The sequence below is a fragment of the Apostichopus japonicus genome, chromosome 2, assembly GCF_037975245.1.
Source record: "Apostichopus japonicus isolate 1M-3 chromosome 2, ASM3797524v1, whole genome shotgun sequence".
Lineage (NCBI taxonomy): Eukaryota > Metazoa > Echinodermata > Holothuroidea > Aspidochirotida > Stichopodidae > Apostichopus > Apostichopus japonicus.
The window spans coordinates 4,690,089-4,714,710 of NC_092562.1; the positions used below are offsets into that span (position 1 = coordinate 4,690,089).

At 37.7% G+C, this 24,622-nt stretch overlaps 1 protein-coding gene across 1 annotated transcript; it reads left to right on the plus strand.

The window, feature by feature from the left end:
* The first annotated feature begins 44 nt into the window (after positions 1 to 44).
* Positions 45 to 22,968, plus strand: LOC139975221 (TPR repeat-containing protein DDB_G0287407-like). The gene is made up of 24 exons (XM_071982956.1): positions 45 to 257; positions 3,266 to 3,525; positions 4,597 to 4,665; positions 5,211 to 5,317; positions 5,813 to 5,946; positions 6,387 to 6,517; positions 7,099 to 7,194; positions 7,353 to 7,445; positions 8,545 to 8,738; positions 9,266 to 9,377; positions 10,586 to 10,693; positions 11,213 to 11,386; positions 11,926 to 12,113; positions 13,418 to 13,599; positions 13,998 to 14,163; positions 14,341 to 14,446; positions 14,832 to 14,960; positions 15,656 to 15,792; positions 16,250 to 16,382; positions 17,345 to 17,461; positions 18,085 to 18,228; positions 18,855 to 18,935; positions 19,629 to 19,787; positions 20,197 to 22,968. The coding sequence occupies exons 2-24, from the start codon at positions 3,310 to 3,312 to the stop codon at positions 20,377 to 20,379; spliced, it is 3,159 nt and encodes a 1,052-aa protein (XP_071839057.1). The 5' UTR covers positions 45 to 257; positions 3,266 to 3,309; the 3' UTR covers positions 20,380 to 22,968.
* The last annotated feature ends 1,654 nt before the right edge of the window (positions 22,969 to 24,622 follow it).

Sequence of the window (24,622 nt, forward strand, 5' to 3'; positions counted from 1 at the left end):
ATGTCATATTACCGTCGTCCGTACTACCAAAGCGTGCTAGGCTGACATGGTAACGTAATGTAATTCGTACTGCACCGAAGCCCCTTGAGTACTAGTTGGAACAAGGCAAGGGCTATTCTATTTTCGATCACTGATTTGAATACATGCCAAAAACAACTCTGTTGTCGATGAACTAGCTGTTTTGTAATGCTCACAGACCAGTGCCTTCTTCATCTAATGTGAGGTTACAGTATTTTTCGAAGATAATTGCTACTGTGGTAAGGTCATTTTCACCCTTCAGAAATCAGTCATACCTAGGCTAGGCCTACTGTACTATTCTAGTATAATGCCCAACTAACACTCAGTAAGACTGACTGGGTAACATTTAGCCTTGGTGCAAAGCCTTTGTTTAAATTATAGTAGCCTAGTATTTTAGCTTAATCAGTTGTAGTCTTAATCATTAGACTACGTAATAATAGTAGTAACCTTACGTTAAGCATAATGTGTGGTAATGACATTTTTATCATGACTAGGCCTAGTACGAACTTAATTGAAGAGCCAAAATGACCTTGGTGTAACAACACTGTCAGCAGTAGGGCCTAAATTGGCCAGGGCATATATGCAAAAGTCTGTAGGCTAGGCGTAAATTAGGCGACAATGCACTGAAACAGTGACTAAACCTTAGGCCTAAATGTGTAGTGAACTGGCTATTGTGATAATTACAGGTTGGGACTCCCACCCAGTATCAGCAGGTACCATGTAGAGGGTAGTTTTGACAATAGCAGATCTTGTCCTCTGGCTGGATTAAAACAAAAGTAAGGCTACTGTATTGTAGTCTGTAGTAAAGGAAAAATTTTCAAGTTACCTTAAGTCATGCTACAACTTTTTTTCAAGTGTGCTCGAGGAGATCGAACAACTGTTACTAAATTCATCTCGTTCTGGAAAGATTAAATTTAGATTAGGTAAAATCCAATAATCTGTCCCTTATAATTGAGCATGAAACCTGGTAGTGGTATAAGACATAGATTCCATGGATGCATTGGAAATCTCCAGAGAAACTTTAGGCCTAAGAAACGATAAACTGTCCATAGAAATGTCCCCAGATTTTTTATGCACTCTCCTTGGAAATTCCCTGAATTTGTAAAATCTCAACTTAACTTGTCTGGACTAGAAACTGCTTGAATTTAAACTGATTTTTTTTACAACCACAAAATTAAGTCCATTCAATCATAATCCACAGATATTTAAGGCAATCCAATTATATCCTGTATTTTAAACGGACACAACAGCACTTAAAGGAATTGTCTGGTGGTAGGTTTTGATACATTGTCCTTGTAGTTATTATTTTTCTCTTTCTAACCATGTAAAAATTGTCTCCATTCGTCGTTTTCTTCTTTAAGAAATCTGGTTTTCAAATTCACCAGTTTCTCACCAAAAGTACCGTTTGTTCGAACACATCAATATGGTGATTGACGTAGTGCTTGCAAATAGGCAAAACAGGCGACTTGAAGATAGCACTCCAATTTCCGCAACAAATACACTCTCACGTTTGTACACGCACAGGTGACCGCCTATTACATATAACGTACCTATCCCGAACGTTACAGCCTACCATGCCCAGTTGGTATACGTATAGCGTTGCAAATAATGTACTCTGACACTCTAACCACAGTTCCTAAACTGTTCTTCGAAATAGCTGAAATAAAATTCACGGAATTAACAGTAAAAAGAAACTTGAAAAGTATTCGTAACACCGAAAGATGAAACTTGGCGGAATCGATGTCAGAGCAGAATGTAGCACCGAGAAGCTTAGGCTTTGCAGAACTGTCCGATTGTAAACGTTAGAGTAGCCTACCTGTACACGTGAATATTGTTGGAGCTGGATAGCGCGATGTACAAACAACGAAGAGTCTGCTGTTAAAACTTACCTTGAGTTACACAGAGACCACGAAACCACCGATCTACTTATTCTACTACATATATGGCGGCTTAAGGAGTTTTTTAAATCATAACTAATTTATAAGAAATTTCACCTAAAATTAAGGAAGAAATTGATCGGAATAGATGTCAGAGCAGAATGTAGCAAGGAGAAGCTTAGGCTTCGCAGAACTGACCGATTATAAACGTTAGAGTAGCCTATATGTGAACATTCTTCGCGTTGGAGCTGGATAGCGCGATGTATAAACAACAAAGAGTCTGCTGTTAAAATTTATCTTGTGTTGCACAAAGACCACGAAACCACCGATCAACTACGTATATGGAGTACAGCTTAAGGAGTTTTTGAAAACATATCTAATTTCTAAGAAATTTCACCGAAAATTAAGGAAGAAATTTATCTGTATACAAACACGTTTTTTGTTGTGATTACCGTATAGGTTCTGTACGGAGGGTGGGTTATGTGGCAATCTGCATTAGCATAGCTGACGTCACGTTCTGTACTGTTCAAATCATATTTGAAATGTCTATCCTTAACGATTAAAAAATCGTTTCTCTGTCAAACGCAACATTAGCGTTCTCATACTTGTTTCTCATACAACATGTTTGGACTTTGGAAAATTATTTATCATTGTTTAAGGTAACTTCTTTGGGCCACCAGACAATTCTTGTAAGAATAAATAAATTGATTTGGTTAGACTAATTTTTGGCTGCAAAGTAAGCAGTTTTACAAAGCAGCTTGATCGATGGGAAATATTTTACAGTGACTTTATTACCGTAGCATCATGGTCTTCAAAATCAAATACTGTATTTTGAGAGAAGTATGTTATAATACAGGTAGTGACCCACTGAACAAGCCTGCAATAGGTTTGGTTAGATCACTTTGTTGCAATGTTTGCATACATTTCTACAAGCTACATATTTGATAGTTTTCCATATGTTTACGTTGCGATAAACCAATAGATGAAATGAAAGTGTCATAATCTGCATATGTTATCAGCATTGTATTGTATGTTTAATTCTCACAGCATATTTCTCCACAATTCTTATGAGATTTTGACCAGAAAGGAGATCATAACTTGTACATGTACATTATACTGTATTCAGAGCACTGTTTGCCTACTCTAAAGGAAGTTTAACTTACATGTGTTTTAAAGCTACTCTGACTATTATCACTAATGGTAGATAGTTGTTAAAAGTTGTACTATGTAATTATCAGACATGTGTTATGTAATACAATGCAGACTAGAGTTGTTCAAAACTATATCTTGTCAACATCTTTGGTTTTCCCTTTTAGACTGAAACCACTTATACGCAGAATTGTTTTGTCTTTCCCATTATCCTGTTACAGCCTATTCGTGTCGTAGCATATAAGTCCTGTAGAAGGACTTCAACATGGGGTGCGGCTCATCCCAGTCCATGGCGGTTCCCTCGGGTTCCTCAGGCTACAAATATGTGGTAGAGAGAACTTGGGAGAAAGTAGACAACACTCTGGATAAAGGCAAGAAGTCCAAAATTGTTGTGACTAGGTCTGGTTGGAAGACAGTGCGGATATTTGTGTCATCGACATTCAAGGACTTTCACGCGGAGAGAGAAGTCTTGGTCAAAGAGGTCAGCATTTACTGTACATATCACTTATGTTAAGTAGGTCAATTATGTTTATGCTCTTAAAGTCTGGATTATTATTTAATAAGTGTAATTAAGCCATTAATAATTACGTGTAACGATTCTGTTAATTCTGTTTTACAGTTGTTTCGAGGTAAAAAAATAAGACCTGAGCCGAAATTTAATTATGATGAGACAGACATTGCAAGAAGAGATAAAATGGAATGAATGATGCTTTTAAAAGATTTGAAGAACTTTTACTAATGTATTTGGGATATGAATCTCGCTGTTGTAAGTCAGCACCAAACAGTGTGAAATAGTGCTGTGACTAAGAATCATGATTACAGTACAAGGTGAGGAAGTGACTGGCAAACCAGGGAAAACTTGGTGTCAAAAGGGTACAGTTTAATGACAGGATAAATGCTTGACTTAAAAAACAGCACAGAGTGTTGAGTACCCCCCCCCCCACTGCTGCTACCATTACAAAATGTGTTGATCTAGTGCTGCAGAGTGGGGTGTCCTTTTTAACATGGACTGTCAGACTGTCCTGTGTATCATGAATGTATGTATGTATGTATTTTTAAACCATATAACCAGTGGTGTACGTTTTAGCACACCAGCTGGGTTATAGGGATACATTTTCAAGGGACAGACAAAATATGTGTTTACCAACTGAAATATGATAATCTTAAAAGATGATTATAACAATATAAATTCTTTTAGTGGAATTGCAAAATTGACAACATTGCTGTAATTATCAAAGACAATAAACTACAAGTAATTAATCAAAAAAAAAACAAGTGAGGTCAAATCCAAAATATTGATTATTTTTCCAGGAGTAGTGGACTCTGTTTTGCATTTTGAACAATGCGAGCAGCTCTGTATTAAATTAAACACACAAGTTATGAAAGGTTGTATACGTTTGCAAATTACCAACACTCCCTTAGTATACTGTTCTTGCACAAACCTTGTATCCCAATGACCAAGTCACCTGGACAACTGCATGTTTAATCCCTCTGTCTTCTGGTAAAAAATGAACTGATGTTTAAATTTCTTCCTTTACATTTTTGCTTTCAGGTATTTCCAGACTTGAGACAGTGGTGTGAAAAGAGGAGATTACATTTAATAGAGTGTGACCTTAGATGGGTAAGAAAGGGAAACATTCCATGTTTTTACATCATTTTTGTCTTTAATACTGTCTTTGCAAGGCTGCAAGTGAAGTTTTGAAGTGTAGCATCTGCTGCATTGCAAACTATACAAAAGCACAATATATAGTAACATTAAGTAATGTAAGACATGTTATGTTATGTCATATAAGAATACTTGCCATCAATCTTATAAGGTTTTGCCTAAATATCTTGAAGTTTAGAGTAAGTTTTTCTTGTCTTTGAATGGCGTGATTTCCTTCTCTTCTTTTAGACTTACCCGTATTTTCTATAATAGAAGACATACAAGGGTTTAGAAATGTGATATCAAATTATCGATAAGTCTGCAAGTTTACCTTCGTACTAATTCTAAATGTCTAATTTATTTCATAGCCTCAGATTTTGTTTTTATTTTAATGCCCGACTGCCCGCTCCTTCCCAACCCACTTGAAAGAAAATAGTTAGTGAAAGAACTTGACTTGTTTATCAATTTCAATCAGTATCAATTTCCTTATTTGAGCTTCTTTTGACATATAACTAATACAGGGTGTTCCTAAAGATACTACCACAGAAGAAACGTTAAGGATGTGCCTCGGTGAAATCGATCGCTGCTATCAAGACAACATCATGCCTTTCTTTCTGAACCTGACCAGGTAAGATGCTTTATTTACCGAGTGAAGTCTGGTTGACTATTTCATGCCTATCTGAGCATCTTTTCATGACCTCATGTAAACAAGAGACTGCTTAGATGTGGGAGGGGCAAGAAGTACGTGTTCATTGCAATCCAAAATCTTGTGAGGATCTTTCCAATTATCTGCCATATTTTGCTTTAAATCAAGTCTGAAATATTTGAACTAGAAAATATCTTCAGGTCCACTGTGAGAGAACCTCAGGGGTGACATGATTGTAAACAATGATGCTGTTCTGGACAGGAGCAAGCACCCTACACTTGCATGTTTCTCAAATTGTCCACATCTACAGTAGCTAAATAGAATTGGAGGAATGCGTTAATAATTTTCCCGATTTGAGCTTAGTTATGATTTACTTCCCATAAGACTAAAATGTAAGTTTCTGTGATTTGATTGGTTGGTTTGAAAGCATCATTCAGATTATGACAAAGCACACTCCTCTCTGATCATCAATAACAGTGAAAGATGCGGTTGGATCCCTGCTACCAATGACGTATCTCCATCACTGGCCAAAGAGTATCGCTGGATCCAGGGTTTGTCCGTGACCGAGATGGAGATTCTCCATGGAGCTTACCGGAGGGATAATCCTAACTGTAAGTACATGAAACCAGTAGCATCGTTAAAGGGTTGAGAGTTTGGCTTAGGCCCGGAGGCCAGGGGTGGGGGATGGGCAAGGGAGGAGGGGCCATGGAGTCAAGGCAGGGGTAGAAGCTGTAGTAGAATTCCGTTCAGCTGCAGTGTCCATTGGTGTTTCTAGTGACATCGTTAAGTGACAGTGTATAAATTGTACCCTCTGTATATGGGAATGATTTTTTTATTATTCACAATTCTTATTGAAGAAGTTAAAACTTGGAAATCTGAATCTACTGATTTTTTTAGCAAATTGTCATATGGAATGATTCATATCACAAAAATGAACCTCAGTAATGATAATATCTACTAAATTGAATGATAAAATTTAATTGTTTTCTGTTGAAAAAGTCCAAATTTGAATCATACTTTATATTTTAATATACATCTAATTCATCCACAGCTCTTTTCATGATCCGGAAATCTGATTTCCTGTCGTCCGTACCAGCAGAGTACGAGAGCGACTTCTTAGATCCTAATCCCATCGCTTGTCACAAGCTGGAGTATCTCAAGACAATGCTGCAACAGAGATTGGTAAGTATTAGTAAAGCAATCAATGGGGTGAAGGACGTGGGGGTTGGAGGAGGTATAGGGGCTGGATATATTCACCCCTACATCTGCATATCATCCATGGGGAGAATGATGTGGGGCTTGGTGGAGGTAAATGGGATGGACATATTCACCCCTACATCTGCATCTCATCCATAGGTAGAAGGATGTGGGGGTTGGAGGAGGTAAAGGGGATGGATGTATTCACCCCAACATCTGGATCTCAGCTATTTAAAGGCCTTTCTTCCATAATGTAAAATTTCTATGATCTGCTTAGTGAAACCTGCCTCCAATTGTTATTATATCATGCTGTAGCCCCCACCTTCCCCACCCCTCCCCCATCACCAGCCTGATCTAGATCAACTCATCCTGTGTTCACAATTGTAAATTTACATAAACATGTTGTAATTGTACTATGGCTATTTGGTGATTAGATGATATTTAAAAATAGAATAATAGTCTAGAAAAATATTTCAATCATCCTTTAAAGACATATTTAATAAACAGTTGTGACAGTTGAAGATATTGCTTTAATTTTTACAGCAGTGTTTTGCTTGTTTTTATAGGGTGACAGAGTCGTTTGGTACGATGTGGAATTCGCTGGAATCGATGAAGATGGAAAAGTGGAGTTCAATGGGTTACAGGAAAACTTTTCAAAGAAGGTAAAATTGACCTGAAATTTATTTTCTGGAAAAATAAACATTGAGTACTTTCACAGTTTTGTATTTGGCATATTTTGCTTAATTTCACTTTGATTATGTGGAATCATTTTATAGAATATATCACAATCTTTAACTTGTGCCTCTGTTTTCCTTGGTAGGTGTTTGATTTCTTCAAGGGTCGTATCAATGAGCAGTATCCACTGGTTGATGCTCATCTCAATCCGTATCAACAAACCAAAGAAGCTCATGAGGTGAGATTATAAGCATAGCTACCTATTGAATCAGCAGTATGACAGGGGTTGTTGGGGACGGTGAGGGGATTAGAGTTTGGCCAATCAGCAGGGGACATACGACACATTCAAATATCTTGTACATCACACAAGGTCTCTCTTTAATGTCAAAAAGAAAGAAAGTTGTCAGATGCTTCATGAGGTGAGATTATAAAGCATAGCTACCTATTGAATCAGCAGTGTGACTGGGGGGGGGGGGTGGGGTGAGGGGATTAGAGTTTGGCCAATCAGCAGGGGACATACGACACATTCAAATGTCTTGTACATCACACAAGGTCTCTCTTCAATGACAAAAAGAAAGAAAGAAAAAAAGTTTTCAGATGCTTCATGAGGTGAGATTATAAAGCATAGCTACCTATTGATATCAGCAGTGTGACTGAGGGGGGGGGGGTGAGGGGATTAGAGTTTGGCCAATCAGCAGGTGACATACGGCACATGCAAATGTCTTGTACATCACACAAGGTCTCTCTTTAATGTCAAAAAGAAAGAAAGAAAAAAGTTTTCAGATGCTTCGTGAGTTGAGATTATAAGCATAGCTACCTATTGAATCAGCAGTGTGACTGGGGGGGGGGGGGTGGGGTGAGGGGATTAGAGTTTGGCCAATCAGCAGGGGACATACGACACATTCAAATGTCTTGTACATCACACAAGGTATCTCTTTAATGTCAAAAAGAAAGAAAGAAAGTTGTCAGATGCTTCATGGGTAATATCACATCTGTTAGTTGGGATTTTGACAAGAACAAGAATTGAAGAAAAAGATTAAAATATATCATTTCCTCATGGTCTCTTAAACCTTTCGGTAAAGCTAAGGTAAAAATTGAAAAGCATTTTATTTCTCTTTGAGGTATTAAAAGCATTTATTTTGAAGTTATTATGCAGTAGAAGGGACAATAAAAGTTTGCGTTTGGTAGTTCACTGTGAATAACTTTTAAAGTGACTTTAAATGCATAGAATTTCACTTCATAGATACTAACTGGACAGGTTAATGGCTGAAATGACATCATTAGCATAATCATCATCCTTTTCAGGTCATAATTTGTGATTGGTTTTTTCTTTTCAGTCATTTCTCAAGAGCCGTGGGAGTGTGGTCCTCGGTAGGGATGGTATACTAGAACAGATCAAGTCATACGTAGAAGAAGCCGGTAGCAGCAAACCACTTATCGTGACAGGGGGCGCCGGAACAGGAAAATCATCTCTTATGGCAAGAGTTGCTGATGTAGCACAAACTATGGCATTGAACAAGAAGATACCAGGGTTGGTGATATTATTTTAACAAATGTTCTCTACCTATGTCAGTAGGGGAAGGGGGGGGGGATGTGAGGTGTGGTAATCTGTAGGAACAGGGGTTGGGAAGGTTGCTTTATTGACAAAGTTAATTCTCAAACTTATGCCATTATGTTTTGTTTTTCTTGTCGAGGAACTTTAATCACAGTCCAACTTTTGGTAGCACAAGTTCCTTTAACAGTTAGCGATCTTGTTTCATATTTATGAGACTTTTGGTTCATTTCTAAGGGTAATTATATACAAGCAAGTATGGTAACTAGGTAACGAGGCACTCAACTTAACAATGGCAGGTTCTTGGCAAAGCTGTAAGAAGTTTCAATATTCTCAGCGAGAGAATTCTCTTTACTTCCACTGTCTCCCAACCCCCATTCCACTCTCTTTTTTTATACCGCAAAAGTTTCACGGTGATTAGTGAATATAGCAAATAATTACAAACTGTGGTGAGTTATATATTGGTTTTTTAACTCTGCTGTTTGTTTGTAATTTTGTTCTTACAGAGGTGGTAAAGAAGGCTGGCATGTATTCTACCACTTTGTCGGAGCTGTCCCAGGTTCGACAGACCTAGAGAGATGCATAAAGAGACTGCTGAAAGAGCTAGATGCCTTCAATGTAAGTGTAAACATCTCAACCAAAAACACTTAGTTTAACAAATCAGTATCATTCCAGAGAGATGTATAAAGAGACTGCTGAAAGAGCTAGATGCCTTCAATGTAAGTGTAAACATCTCAACCAAAAACACTTAGTTTAATAAATCAGTATCATTCCAGAGAGATGTGTAAAGAGACTGCTGAAAGAGCTAGATGCCTTCAATGTAAGTGTAAACATCTCAACCAAAAACACTTAGTTTAATAAATCAGTATCATTCCAGAGAGATGTATAAAGAGACTGCTGAAAGAGCTAGATGCCTTCAATGTAAGTGTAAACATCTCAACCAAAAACACTTAGATAAATAACAAATCAGTATTATTCCATGATTGCGACAGAATCGATTGAGAATTGCAAATTTGAATTCAGTAAAAGTTTTACTTGGTGTCATCAGTTGTTGGAAACTTTAGATGGCTTCAATTTAAAGATTCGGCATGCTTTATGTTAAACCGTGACTACAATATAGCTACAAATATAGCTACAAATATAGCTAAAATATAGCTACAAATATAGCTAAAATATAGCAACAAATGACTACAATGTAGCTTCTCACTGTTCATTCAGTAGTCAGGTTTGGACTGAAGTATAGTAATGCTGTTAGTCATATGTCAACTTTGTGACTGAAATACATGTTAGTCAACTTTACAACTGAATTAGTTATTCATAACTCATCATTCAAAAGTCAGATTTGTGACTAACATACCTGTGACAGTTGAATTAATTTGACTAATTATGTAGATAGCTTTAGTCTTGCCTTTGCATTCCTAATATCAATATGTATTTCTGATCCAAGTATAGCCATGTGACTAGTAACTCACCAGTCATATTTGTGACAATCATATACCAAGTGACAGTTGAATAACTTTTACTTATAATATAGATACCTTTAGTCCTACCTTTGCGTTCCTATGTGTATCTCTGATGCAAGTATAGCCATTGACTGTTCGTTCAAGAGTCACCTTTGCGACTGAACTATATCCATGTGACTAGTAACTTACCAGTCAAATTTGTGAATTAAATTAACTTTGCAACTGAAGTATTAGCCATATTAGTCATCAATTTTACGTTTGTTTGGTCGGATGAACTAAAGAATGTGAGTTTCTCCCAGGAATTTATGCTTGAGATGTCATTTTTTTGAGTTGTGTGACAGTGTCTGTCCATTGAATTTTCAGGATGCTACAGCCCCAAAGAATCTTGAAGCAACTTGTCAGCTGAGCTGCGGAGTTTTATCCAACCCAAAGACGAGACCGGTCATTGTTATAATGGATGCTCTCAATCAGGTGAGATGGATGGGTGGAAAATACAAAGATAATCTGGATTGAACATTTGAAAGAAGAATATTTGTAATCCTAAATCTTGGTCTAAACATTAGCTTTAGTCTCAGCAAGTTACACTCTTACACATATCAGAAATTATACCAGAATAGTTAGTCAGGTTTTTTTTTTTAATGATGAAGGAATATAATGTTTCCATGACAACCAGCTAATATAAGATTCTGTTAACATGTGCTCACAAGGTCGTGGTAATAGACTTGAATGAGATGGGGGCAGTATTGCACTATTCCTTCTGTTAGGCTCAAGCCATGAAGTTTGTCATTAGGTTGGCAACAGTTTAGTGAGGGGTACAACCATTACTATCTGCTACCGGTGTATAATGTACGCTGTTCACATCCAAATTGACCCTTTAGTTTTCACTATATCTCACACATTTCTGAAAATCAAAATGCTCTTGTTTATGTCTTTCTTTCACTCCTGTTGTTTCATTATTATTATTATAATTATTATGATGATTATTTTCAGTTTGATGATGATAAAAGTGGTTCAGTGTTGAGCTGGCTACCCAGGAAGTTATCGCCGCAGGTTCGTGTCATGCTGTCCATGATAGACGACACGCCTCCGCACAAGATTCTCCAGGAGCGCTCCAACCCTCCAGTGGATATTAAAGTCACCCCTCTTGACATGCAAGCAAGAGAAGTAAGTTTTAACTGAATAAACAGAACCAAGCAAGAAGCATATGGCTGTGGAAGGAGTTTCTTTAAAAATATAGAAAGTCATTACCCTAAACTGATCAATCTGGGAACAGCATTATCAATATTTTAATTATTAGGTTATGTAGCTTTATGAAAATAGTGAGGCAAAGCAAGCGTGTGTTTGAACATAGCAAAAGTTTATTTATGTAGTCACTTACAAGAGATTCCTTATAGCAGTGCTAGATTTTTCATAATCCTATTTTTGGAAGAGCATACGATTGAAAGAGCGGAAATATTATTCAATGAATAAAAGAGTAAGTTTCTTGAAAGAAAGTGAAAGTCTTGAAGTTGACCTAGTTTAAAATGACACTAACAATAAGCCCTTGCCAGAATGGGTCAATTTTTGATGATTTTCCTGGCAGTGTATTTTGCACTGTTTTTGTACGGTAGGGGTTACTCTTATATTGGTAGACTATATGATGGCAGTACCAATTGTCAGCCCCATCTCTAAGGATTCTAAAAGTGTTTCCTGTTTATCGACAGCAAATTGTGAAGGAAATGCTGGGCAAATACAACAAGAAGCTGGACCAACATCAGATGGTCAGCCTCCTGTCCAAGAAATCGTCCGAGAACCCTCTATGGCTGTCCATAGCCTGCGAAGAGCTCCGTGTGTTTGGACTGTTTGATAAAGTCACGGACAAGATCAATAGTCTGGATGATGGTTTATTGGAGTGAGTATTTGCCAACCAGATGTCAACAGATCATTGTTGTCGCTTAAAAATATGCTTCAAACCAAAAACCACCTACAAGATGTGAAAACTGTTTAGGAAAGGCTGTGCTTTAAAGAAGTATAAAAGTTAACAAGGGTCTGAAGTTGCAAGGACCCTCTTGTTCCAGCAAGGTTTGGAAATATTAGTTCCTCTGATGTGTAAACTCCCATGTGTACGCAAGTCAGTCACATATTAAGGCTTACTGGGGAATTAGCGGAGTGACTGAAGTATTGGTTAAAATGGAATTGAAACTAGTGACAAGTCCTGCACTTTACCAGCTGAGCTTTCTAGTGAATAGTTGGTGGTGACAACCGTCTCTCTGCTTGAGGGGGAAAGGGGGGGGTGAAAGTGTGGGGCAAGCCAGAGGGTAACAGTGTCTTGCTTACTGTGTAGCCAGTGTTAACACCCTTAGGTGTCATTTTTACAGCCACAAATTGGCTGGGAAGAGGTTTGAAAAGGAAGTTTAACTGTGTGGGGTAGAACACAAAACTCTTTATTTCACTGGTTCAAATCTAGTGTCTATTCTATATTATAGCCAATAGTTTCTTTGCTATGGCAAAAGTTAATACATAGGAAACATTGTAAGGAAATAAAGTTAAATTAGGATAAAGAAATATAGTGAAGTTGAGATCATAAATAACCTAATCCCTCTTTTTAGTCGTATGAAACTTAAGCTGTTGAGATAATTTATTCTTTAACGAGGCGTTTCTCTAACGAGGCATTTCTCTAATGTGTTTTTCTTACGTGGTGTTTCTTCCAATTGCATTGTTATGTCGTTTGTAATACCTGATAAATTAGATGCATGAGTTAAAGTTACATTTTTCTTTTTTTTCCAGTCAATTTTTATAGTTGGTAGTTATTACCTTGTGTTCTGTATGTATGTGTGTGTGTATGTATGTATTATTATGATTGTTATTATTATGATTATTGTATACTCCACCTGATCATTTTTCATTTCATTTGTCTAGAAAAACTACCCATTTTATTGAAAATACAGGCTATTTGTATATCAGTCTTTGTTAGAGGTTGTGATACATGCTGAATGTGTTTTTGACAAAAAAGTCTTGGGAGTAATTTTGTTGCAGCCTAACAGAATATTTAAAACTTATTGTCGTTATAAAACTTTACTGGGGGGGAAGCAAATGAGGTTATTCATATGCAATTTTTGAGGTCATGTCATAAACAAAACTCGCTTGAATAGAATATCATTCTCCTCATCATTCCACATTTAAAAGATTTTTATCAATCTCCCAAATTTCCTTCAGACTTTTGGAGCAGGTTTTCACAAGATTTGAGGAGGAAAATGGTGGTGAATTATTGACGTCAACCCTTTGCCTGTTGGAGACATCGTCGACTGGATTACTGGAGACGGAGCTCCTGAAGATACTGGGAGATGAGGATAATCTCATCCCCGACAACAGCGCTGAAAATGAAAAAGAATCTAAAGGTCAGCTTTAAGATCAACTTTAAAAACTGCTGATTTAATTACCTTGACTTTATTCATGCCCTTTTCAACTTTCCACTCGATATGTTTTCTTTCTCTGAAGAAGTTTAGTGTACTGTTTCCAAGAAAATGTCCTAAAGGTTTTGTGAACATGTAGAGTAGATGATCTTACCTTCTAATATGGCTAGTCTTTGTTTGGATATATTTTCAATTTCCTTTTAATTCAAGCCTAGCATGATTCTCATATAATATATGTTGGATTGAAGTAGGTACTACCATAAAGTAATTTAGCTAATAACCAAACCAATCTCTACATTTTAACAATTAGTCATTTATATATGATATGTGTAAGAGATATCAAATCAAACTATTTGGTTGTTGGTTTTTCTTTTGCACCGTAGAGAAGGAGAGCAGAGAAAAGACATCCAAGGACATTGGACCCCTCCCAGCTTACAAGTGGGCCACAGTCTTCAGGGCCTTGAAACCTTTTATAAGGCCTTTTGGTGACAGTGGTGAAGGAAGGCTTGACTTTTACCACAGGGCCCTCAGCAAAGCAGTCAGGAAAAAGTAAGAGAACAACTTTTGCTCTGCCTCCTGTAATCATATGTACAGTATCAGTGTGTGGTAGGAGAGGATAGAATGATAGCCTATACAGTATCAGTGTGTGGTACGAGAGGATAGAATGATAGCCTATACAGTATCAGTTTATGGTATGCAGCTAATTTCTCATATTCCCCCCAACAGGTATTTTGGAGGCGCTGCTGGGGCTGCCAAATACGATCAAACCTGGTGGCATCATAAACTAGCGGATTATTTCTTTGAGGTTAACGTGATTCATCGAAAAGTAGAAGTAAGTACAATCTCCTTCCTGTCCTTTTTACTTACACTGTCAAGTATTACATCTTAATGGATTGAAGTGCTTGGGGGGGGGGGGAAGGGGGGGTGTTGCATGCTTACAGGTTATTCCCCTACTCATTTTTGGAAGATTCCTTATAAAACATAAACTCAGATCCCAGAGAACGTTTCCTTTTGCATTCCTTCTTCCCGAGAGCAAAAAGACACACAAATGACTGTAAATACCATCTTTGTTACTCTGTTTGTTGTAACTTGAAAAACAAATTGTATCATAATTGTATGACTCTCTCATGACAAACACCTTTTTGTTTTTCTATATGTATAGATACTATTTCAAAATTACTCAATTTTTGTCCGATTCTCCCTCTTTGTTTGACAAGGAACTCCCGGCACACCTTTTGGCCATCAACGATGTCGAACGGTTGAAGGTTTTCCTGACAAATTGGGCTGTGTTTGACATGCTGTACAATGAGGACTACAGTACATTGCTTCTAAAGCACTGGAGAGAGGTGAAGATCTGATTCTTGTTATATCTCTTTTGCAGCTGTTATCTAAAAAGGATGAAACTGCAAAACCACTTTGATTTCATGTAGATGAATTTTGTCACAGGGACCCATGGTGGTAATATGAGTAATATTTGAAATCTTGTTTGAAGCCAAATGAGGCATACGGCTTGGTCAGGAGATGGAACGGGTGGAATTAATTTAGCTTGAAACTCATCAGTTCATTTTGAGTACATTTCTAAGTAAGTCAGGTAACGATGACCCTACCTTTTATTAGGAAGAAGATCTTTGTGTAAGAGTTGTGTTTATACCTTGGAACATGTTAAAACATGATATTATGGACTAGAGTCTTTTTCCATCACCAGGCCTTACTGCCAAATTCCTTTAGAACCCCTAATCTCTCACTCCTCCCCACCCCCCCCCCCTCTCTCACACACACACAAACAGGTACATTCAGACAGAGGACCCCATGGTTTTTTCCATTGTTCAAATTCACGAACCCTAACCTTAACAATACCCCATAACAATAGAATTCTTGTGAGGACGTTGCGATTCTTTAGAAATCACATTCGAGGACCTGGAATTCTTTTGTTCAAATCCTCAGTCAGAAATACAAAACAAATGCACACATACCTTCATAAGGTACACAGCCGCTATAAATCAGTATTTGGAAACAGAGCATTTGTTTGTCTTTTCATCAGGGGCTTGGCAAGGACTGGCAGGATGTCTTGAAGGCTGAATATACGGCTTGTCTCGAGAGGCTTGATGAGGAAGAAGGAGAGGGGTTCGTCACCAAAGAGGAGCTTGCACTGAGATACGAGAAAGTAGCCAGAGTCTTGTGAGTTGCCACTTACATTCAACAAGATATCTGTTTATCTCCATCTTTATTGATCATAAAGCAATGTAGCTTAATTTGACGATAATTTAAATCATTTGACAAGAGTGATCGAAGAATTTGTCCAAGTTTTGTAGACATTCGCAATGATGAAATTCCTGGCTGTAAACTAGTTTCAACATAGAGGCTGTGAGAAAAACCACTTGAAGTTGACAGTAACAGTTTCAGCATGGATTTTTTTTTATGTAAATTAGATTCAGCAATTACGCTAGAATTGCTTAAGTCGGATGCTAGAATCTTGGTGTTGGTGTTGAAAATAATTTGGATTATTTTGGAAAAGAATTTGTTCTGAATATGAAACAATTTCATGGGCTTTGTAAACATGTGAATGAGAAAATGCTGTGAACTACTTCTACCTTTGTTTTTTGTTTTATAAAATTCGCTTTTTAACCTTTTGCAGGGCTCAGTCAGGCAAGCATATCGATGCACTGGAATTATTGAATAAAACTATTACCCTGGAAGAGAATGAACTAGGCGCAAGGCCAGAGAGAATGGTAGAAATATTTGCCTTGGTTTGTACCATCTATGATGAGGTAAGAACTTCTTTTTTTGTTTCTTTCTTTGTTCTTCACCTGTAAAGCTGCATTTCTCTTTGACCAAGCCATTTAATATTTAGACAAAATGGGATAATTCTCAATCTATCCAAGAGGTGACCGTAATTTAATCTTCTTCGTTAGCAAATTTACGAACAGTTCAATCCACTACAGAAAGTTTTGCTCTCCAAAACTTGTATGTACTTTTTGCAATTCACTCATTGGCAAACCAGTGACAGCTGTCTGTCCAACGTGATCGTTCCTAGCATCATTATCGATAGACTGACCTGGTAATAGGTACGATGTCCAGGTACCTGCTCTTTCCCTTTAACCACTCTGTATAGTACCACACACATGGAGCTTTCAAAAAATATAGTGGATCTCTGACTTGCAATAGGTAATATATTACTTAAAAGGTGATCATTTATGGCAGGCGAAGGATATCCTTGACTGATAAATTGATCTGACCCATGCAAGGCACAAAATGTCTGCTGACAGCTGAAATCAGGCTCACCTGCTGCTGCTTTGAATCTGCTCTAGGTCTATGCTAAGCATTCGTATATATATGTCTTTGAAATTAGCAACTGAACTTTTGAATGTTAACAGTGTGGTTATACTTTATTAGGGTCGTTGGCTGAAGAGGGCAAGGAGGTGGGGGGGGGGGGTGGGTGGGTTGGTGTATGGGAGATATAGACATCAGTTTTACCTCATTTATAAGCAACATTTTGAAACCACATTCTCATCCTGGAAATGTTAGAAGTGAGATGTTTTAAAGGAGGGAGGATGTTTGTTACAAGGTGTACAATTGCCAGACCAGCATCAATTTCTCCCTGTCCGTTATCCGAAACAAGTATGGTATTCCCTTTGTACAATACACATGGGTTAACAGCAGGGGAATGGACACCATCCACATTACAAAAACTTGACACTGGATGAGATTCCGTTCATCTTTCTCTTGACAGAAATTGAAGCTGTATGAGTACGTGGATGTCTCGCAGAAGAGGGAGCTTAGGCCGGCTATAGAGTATGCTAGGAAATCTATCGCACTCAGAGAGACTCTGGACGGTGAGATTCACAAGGTAGGTAACGGCTCACGAACCGTTGGAAGACCGAAGGACCCGAGCACTTACTCAACAGTTGCATTTGTATGGACAAAAGCTCTCATCATTGCTGAAATGCTCAATGCATCAAAGACTTTATTACAGACAGCACAGAACCGAAGGTGGGGGGAATGTAGGGCTCACAATATCTAGTCTTTGGGGTAGTCAGGATTTAGCAGCAGCGGTGGGAAAGAAACAATGATCACCAGCATCTTTTAGGTGGTGTATTATATTTTTTCACCTAGATTACAACTTTGTATATAGTAATGAATCTAGGGGGGAGGGAGGAGCTAAATGTGGTCCTCTTATTGATTTTCATTTCATCCTTACATAAATATGAAGAGGCATTATTAATAATAAAAACCAATCTGATGCCTGAAGGACCTCTGATATGATGATGGAGGCAGTGACCCAAACACTGAATGTGTTTATACTGGTCCTGTAATGATTAACTTTACAGTCCCCATCCCATCTCCAGCCCATCCAAAAAAAATATGCAACCCTTCCCCCCCCCCTCCCCCTGACCCAATGAAATAAACACATGCTTACAAAGTAGTTTTTGAAATGAATTTGATATCTTTTCTGCTTTTTTTTGTGTGTAGTATAAGCTGGGCAGAATCTTCATTCAGTTGGCCTTCAATCTCCAGTCGTGGGTCGAGGTCGGAGGTGATAACAGCCTCAGTGTGGAAGAGGCCGAGTCTGAAGCCAAGAATAATGTAGAGAAGGCTATAACCATCTTCACAGAGGTGACACAGAGGTTTCCTATATAATATGTACCATGCATGAGTCCTTTTTTTTTCTGCCATTGGGTGGTATGGAGGGAAGGTGGTTGAAAGAGGACCAGCGGCGATGTCCCTTCCTGCCAAGTTGCAGGAAAAGTGGCACAGCTATGGATAGGTGGGGAGGGGGCAGGGGGAGGGGTGCACAAAATCTATGGACAGAGGGAGAGAGGGGTGCACAAGATCTTGGGTACACCACCTTACCATACTGTTTGGATCATTTTGTCAAGAAACAAAAGTCACTGATGTTTGTGGTAAGAAGTTTTAAAAATTGTCAATTGTGTTACATCGTCTGTGTCCTGAATACACTGCTGAAACTGTCGTTGTCAAACAATATGGTTTTAAAATGCGATTTGTTTTGCAAGGGTAAATGCAATATGCTGCATACTAAATTCGCACTAGAGTGAAAATCATTAGGGGTGGGTTGGGAGGGAGGGGTGGGGGGGGGGGCGGGGTCAGAGGGAGGTACTCCTATAGTGTAATCAGCTATCAATATTGTATAGTTGTTATATCCACTACCATCTGCTGTTGGAGCCAGTGTTAAATAGAGTATTATACAAAGTAAACACATGTCTTTGTGATTCCCTATTCAGCTTAAATCTGATGGCCATTTGGCAGATGCTTTGATGACCAAGGGAGTAATCCAGCCGAGAGGCAGCGATGAGCAAGTAGAGGTAAGAAAATGAAAAACATAGCAACGTTTTATGTTTGGTTGACAGTTCCATGAGAACCTACCCGAGTATCCCTGAAAGTAAGATTGCTTTAAGCTAAGCTTTAAAATCCCAAGTCGATGGCCATAAAAGAAGTATCGAGACAAGCCTTTTGGGGATTCGAAAGTGAGAGAAATTTTAAAGAAAATAGAAATATTTGTTGTCACTCAAAATTTGCATCTGGAAGTACTTATGTGGGCAAAGCCAAATCTTTGGTTTCATACTTTGCCGTAAATATCATTCAAAAGATTTGAATCCTCCAAACATTGTAGAATACAAAGACTTTGGGGTTCAGTGAAGGATCCAATATTTCATTTTGAAAGGGGTCAAACATTGACCTCTTGACCCATTGACATGACCCATTGACCCATTGACATGAAATGGTCAAAATTGACCTCCATTTCTTTAAACCATTGCCAAAAACTTGTACAGTCAACATGAATGTGGTATACATTCTTACTTAGTACTTTGTACATATGGCATAAAAAAAAAGATCAGATATTCATCCGTAAATATTCGATTTGAATAGCGTTTCTGTTTTTTTCAGAAGTTTGCTCTGTTTTTTAGAATGTTGCTGTTAGGCTATGTATATTTAAATATTAATGATATTTCACTACATTTAGTTTTATTTTTTATATTGTTTCATTTTTTTTACAGTACTACAAGTCATCACTGGAGCTCTGCCTACAAGCCTATGGTGAGAATAGTGTCCTTACCACCAGGATCTACCTCAACACTGGCATCTGTTACGAGGACAGGAGGGAGTACGAGGAAGCCTATGATTGGTTTGTTAAATGGCAGGATGTCTGTGAGGAGGTGAGGGCCTTTGTTGTGACAGCTTACAGCCAATTTTTTTGCAATGGGAACTATATGGAGGGATGGGTTGGGGGACAGGATATTAGAAGAAGGAGGAATAGAGGGGGGTGGACTGGAGGGGTGAGCTGGTTGTGATAGGTCCACCAATCGTAAGTATCGTCCAGAACTGTGGTACTATGGAAGTTTGAGATTTGGAGTTTGGTTTGAGGGGTTCCTTGCTGCATGCTTTGCCTTCAATATTTCTGTCAAATACTTGATGTACATTAGTTAGATATCTCAATCCATGATCGTTACAACGAAGATTAAATTAACGACGATGTCACAATTAAAATTCATCACATTTCTGCTCACCAAATATCAAATTAATACTCCCCCCCTCTCTTTTCCTCTCCCACCTCTTTCTTTCCAGGTGTTTGGATATCACCATCCAAGAACCCAGAGATGCCGTAATTGTTTGAGCGAAGCCACCTACGTTGCTATAAAGAGGAAGAGAGACATGGTTGCAAGGAACAACGACCTCAACTCAAACATGGAAGTGGAACGTCGAGAAGCAATCGAGGACTACATGAGCGGGGACTCTGACGAGGATTAGCTGAGAACAGGCTAGGGGATTAGTCACCAAGAGAGAGGAGAGGAATATGGACTGTAGGTTGATGTTGAATTTCTGACCTTGATGTACATTAAGAAAGCTTTAACATGTCATTACTTAATAAGTAGCATAGGCAAAACACAAAGAGATTGTTAGGTTGGAGGTTAGACTTGTAAATCTATAGAATATGTGTTTTAAAATTCCTTCTCCCTTGATAAATGTATACTTTCATCATTTTAGGAGTATTTAAAATAATGGTAGGAATCTTAGCCGTTGTTACTTTTGTTTAGTTGCTTAGGTCATTATTTAGCAATCTCTTAATTTGCAAGGTTCAACTGATCAGTGACAGAATGTATCAAGAAAATGAGCAAAGACTTCAGTAGTAACATTTACTCTGTCTTTTAACAAACCCTTTTTAAATGATATAAACACAGTTTAAATGACTCGGTTAATTTACCCAAGGTGACTAATGGGATAATAGATCATAGATCGTGACTGTGCTGCTTAAGATATCCTGAATTTGGTGGTAACATATTTACAATTAAAAGTAATTTATTAGTTATTTATTGGACAGACCTCAAGTAAATCTTGATTAAGAAGATTTTATTCATGTTTGTGTATATATGTTTACGTAGTCACCTTGATAGGAGGTTTTTAGGAGCATTGTTTTGAGTGCAAAAAGAATCCGTATATGTAGAGAGGATAGAAATTTTATGAATTTTTGCATTCATTGACAATCATGACTTGACTCAGGTTCAACATTTTGTACATAGTATTGCAGTGAAAATTATGATCTGTTAAAATAATAATAATAATAATAATAATAACATACTTTATATAGCCCTCTAATTGGTCAAGCGCTTCACGATGAGAAAAGAAATACATTTTGACTTAGAGGTATAAATTAAGGGGATGGGGCAAGGGTGGGCAAGAGGTTGTAGCTGTTTTTGTTTTTGCTATGATTAAGGTTTTAAAGATGGGGGGTGAATTTTGGTCATAGCGATATGTTGTGAAGGACAGTGGTTTAGAGGTGTGAAGTAGTTGCTTTAAAGATTCTTGAATATTTTTAAATACCTTCTAATCCAAGACTTTACTTTGGGAGAGAGTAGTGGGGGAAGTATGAAGCATGTCATTGAAATGTGGAAAAATGCCTTATCTGTAATCATGGATTTAATGTCATCTATTTTCTATGTTTATATTCTCAATATTTCTATCCTATCTCTTCTCTTGGAATCTTACCAGTGTCTTTCTGTGAAGCCTTCAAAGTTCAAACCCACCTCTCTTTTTTGTCTATTCGTCTTGTTAGTTTCTTCTGGTTGGTGATTAGTTCAAGGATAAGTTTAAAGAGGAAAACGGAAAGTTGGTTCTTTGAGTCAACAGATGCAATATTAAACACCCACCGGCTCAATATACAAAGTCAAAGATAATTATTCTGCACTTGCAATATGAGCCTCAGAGTTGAGAAAATTGTGGATAGACATTATTATCCTACTATGTTATGCAGCAATATAATCGTTTTCTTTCAGAGAAATCTACCGTCTGGCAGTTTTATCATCAGGATTTTTTTAAAGTTTCTTAAAAAACAGTTTATTTGGTCAGTATCTGTATTAGTTTTCCTTTACAAAGGTTTTTGCACAAAGTTCTTGTCTTCAATGGAAAAAATGCTTTAAGTGCCTTACCAAGAAAGTTACTTCACACAGTGGTAGACTTTTTTTAAATGGGCATGGTTGTACCTCCTTTGCTCACCCCTCCCCCTCCCCCCTCCCATTGAGGGAAATTTGAATTTTTATTCTTGTCAGAAAATTGTATAAAATTGAAATCATGAAATATTTATTAAAACATCCCCCCCCCCCCTCCCACCCGCTGCTTTTTGTTCTCTCACCTACAAACTTCTCGAAGAGCAGTATAATATTTTATTTTATGGAATTTACGATCATTGTATTTAAAAAGAAAAACCTTTTATAATGGTTAATAAATCAAAATTGTGGTGTGTTGAGTTATGCCAATACTTTTTAGCTGTGAATTATGGCGATGCGAAATTTTCTTGTCATAACTATGGTGGCATCTTTCAAACGAGTTGAATTGTCTCGTATTCTTAATCCAGTGCCAACCCATACATCCTATTAACAGCCCACTCCTGGTTTATTATTTTCTACCTCCCTCCCTCCCTCCCCCCCCCCCTCCCTAGTTACCTCTCTCTCTTCCCTTTTTTTCTCTCTCATTGAAACCTGGTTAATAACGGGTATGGTTCTTTCTCTTGTACATAGTAATTACCTATATCAAAGGCCAGCATCATTTTGACATCGGTTTAAGTCTGATCTACACTAGGTTTTGTTGTAATATTGTTGTTGTTTTTTTTTTTGGTCTTTTAAACTTCTTTAGAGAATTCTGTTTGACTTCCTATGATCATGAACTCATTAGTACTTTCTCCGCAGGTCTTTCAGTCGATTGTATTAAATGAGCAACTAAGCAGCTGCTGTTTTACGTAATATGCCCGTGTAATATTTCAAGACAATAAGAAGGCTGATTGTTCTTTGAAATCAACATAGGCTGTATGACTTGTATTTCAATATATCTTGATTTGAGAAACAATATTTGCTTTATTTTTTTGTTTGTGTCCATGTTTGTAGTCTACTTTTGTTGAATTTAAACTTATATGATCAAACATGTTCCTTAATGTAAGCATTACATCCAAACTATCCACAAGATGCTTCCGATATAGAATAATATCTGAGATGGGAGTCGGCCCCAGGGCCATACTGACTCTCCTTTATAAACCTCCTTCATTCGCTTGTGGCCCTTCGTAAAGGTTCTTGCCCCTATACCCAGCGACGTAGCCAGGAATTTGAAAGGGGGGGAGCACTTTTTGCGACTGATATGGATTTTCAAAATTGTAGGCACGACTATCTGAGCGGAGCGCCACCATCGGTTGGCGCGGAGCGTACAAGAAAATTTTTGGTTTTACAAACCCCCCAGATGGCCGGAAACGGCCCTTCCCGAGTGTTCATTCTGGTTCCATGGCCTCTTGCTAACTTGAGACACCTCATTCAATATCACTTTTAAACCAAAAAAAAACAAACGAGTTAAAATAGTACGTAATTCAATACCGTACTACATAATGTTTGGTATTTAAAATTAGCAAAGTACATGTACAGAGTAGTCTTACTTTTCAACTGCTGATACTTGTAAATACAAAGATAGTCCAGAAATGTCTTTGTTACAACTATAGCCAGTAATTGTCTTTGATACAACTGTAAATGTTTAAGTTAGCCTAATATTAGAGAAGGCGAGAGCTATCCGACGATTGCCATCTGATGCAAATTTCTCAACTGTTTTCTCAACTGAAATATTATCTGCGTAAAAGGGTTCTTAACTAGATGTTAAAAAAACTGACAAGATCGGCGGGTAGAGTGTTGAATGAAGCGGCACGCGATAGAAATGACAGCCTAAATTAGAAGACTAGGTCACCTAATTTATCCATATTCTTGCTACGTTCATTTCAATAGTTATTCCTGTCTGGACTCTTAAACTCGTCCAGCAAGCTTATGGATTTGAAATATGGGTGTTTTTAAAAAAGATAACTTGGCCAAAAAAGTGTAGACCCGGGCCTACAGTGCTACATACTGGCTACGCCCCTGATCACGGATATCATATCATCAGCAGATTTTGTTTCCTGTTTGAATTCTTTTACATGTTCTTTTACATAATATATCAGAAAGACAAACATAGTGCTCTTTTACAATTTTTCCAGTAGGATGATTCTTGTTTATTGTCCAATGTCTGGACTTTGATACATTTGACGAACTTAACTGATGGACAATATAAACTTTCATATTTTGTAATATAGCCAGATATGCAGTGGCCTAAAAACAAATATCGTTATCGTTAGCAGTGTAATAATTATTTAAAGGAAGTGCGTATCACGTACGATTGCTATAGCTTAGCTTCATAACATGCTGTTCATGCACAACTTAGGACGAATCATAGAAAGGATGAAAACGAACGTTGTCGACGTTGTTGTGCATACGGTTCGTGACATTCCATAGAGTGCGGTTAGGTAGGCAATATGTATTTTATTACGCAGTGGCCAACTGTAGGCTTGTAATAGTAGACCGTGGGGCAAAGCCGTTTTTCTTGCAGTTCCGTAGTCCAGTCGGAGGGGCAACTCAAAATAACTCTCAAAAATTCACAAAAATTATATTATTCGTAAATCCGTTTTGTTCCACCAAAAATTTGCGCACGTTTT

What these genes read in the sequence shown, in the direction of transcription:
- LOC139975221 (XM_071982956.1), top strand. Translation starts at nt 3,310, where the DNA reads ATGGGGTGCGGCTCATCCCAGTCCATGGCGGTTCCCTCGGGTTCCTCA. An exon ending in AGCAAAGCAGTCAGGAAAAA is followed by an intron (nt 14,164 to 14,340) that starts GTAAGAGAACAA and finishes TCCCCCCAACAG; the next exon opens with GTATTTTGGAGGCGCTGCTG. An exon ending in TTTGTACCATCTATGATGAG is followed by an intron (nt 16,383 to 17,344) that starts GTAAGAACTTCT and finishes TTCTCTTGACAG; the next exon opens with AAATTGAAGCTGTATGAGTA.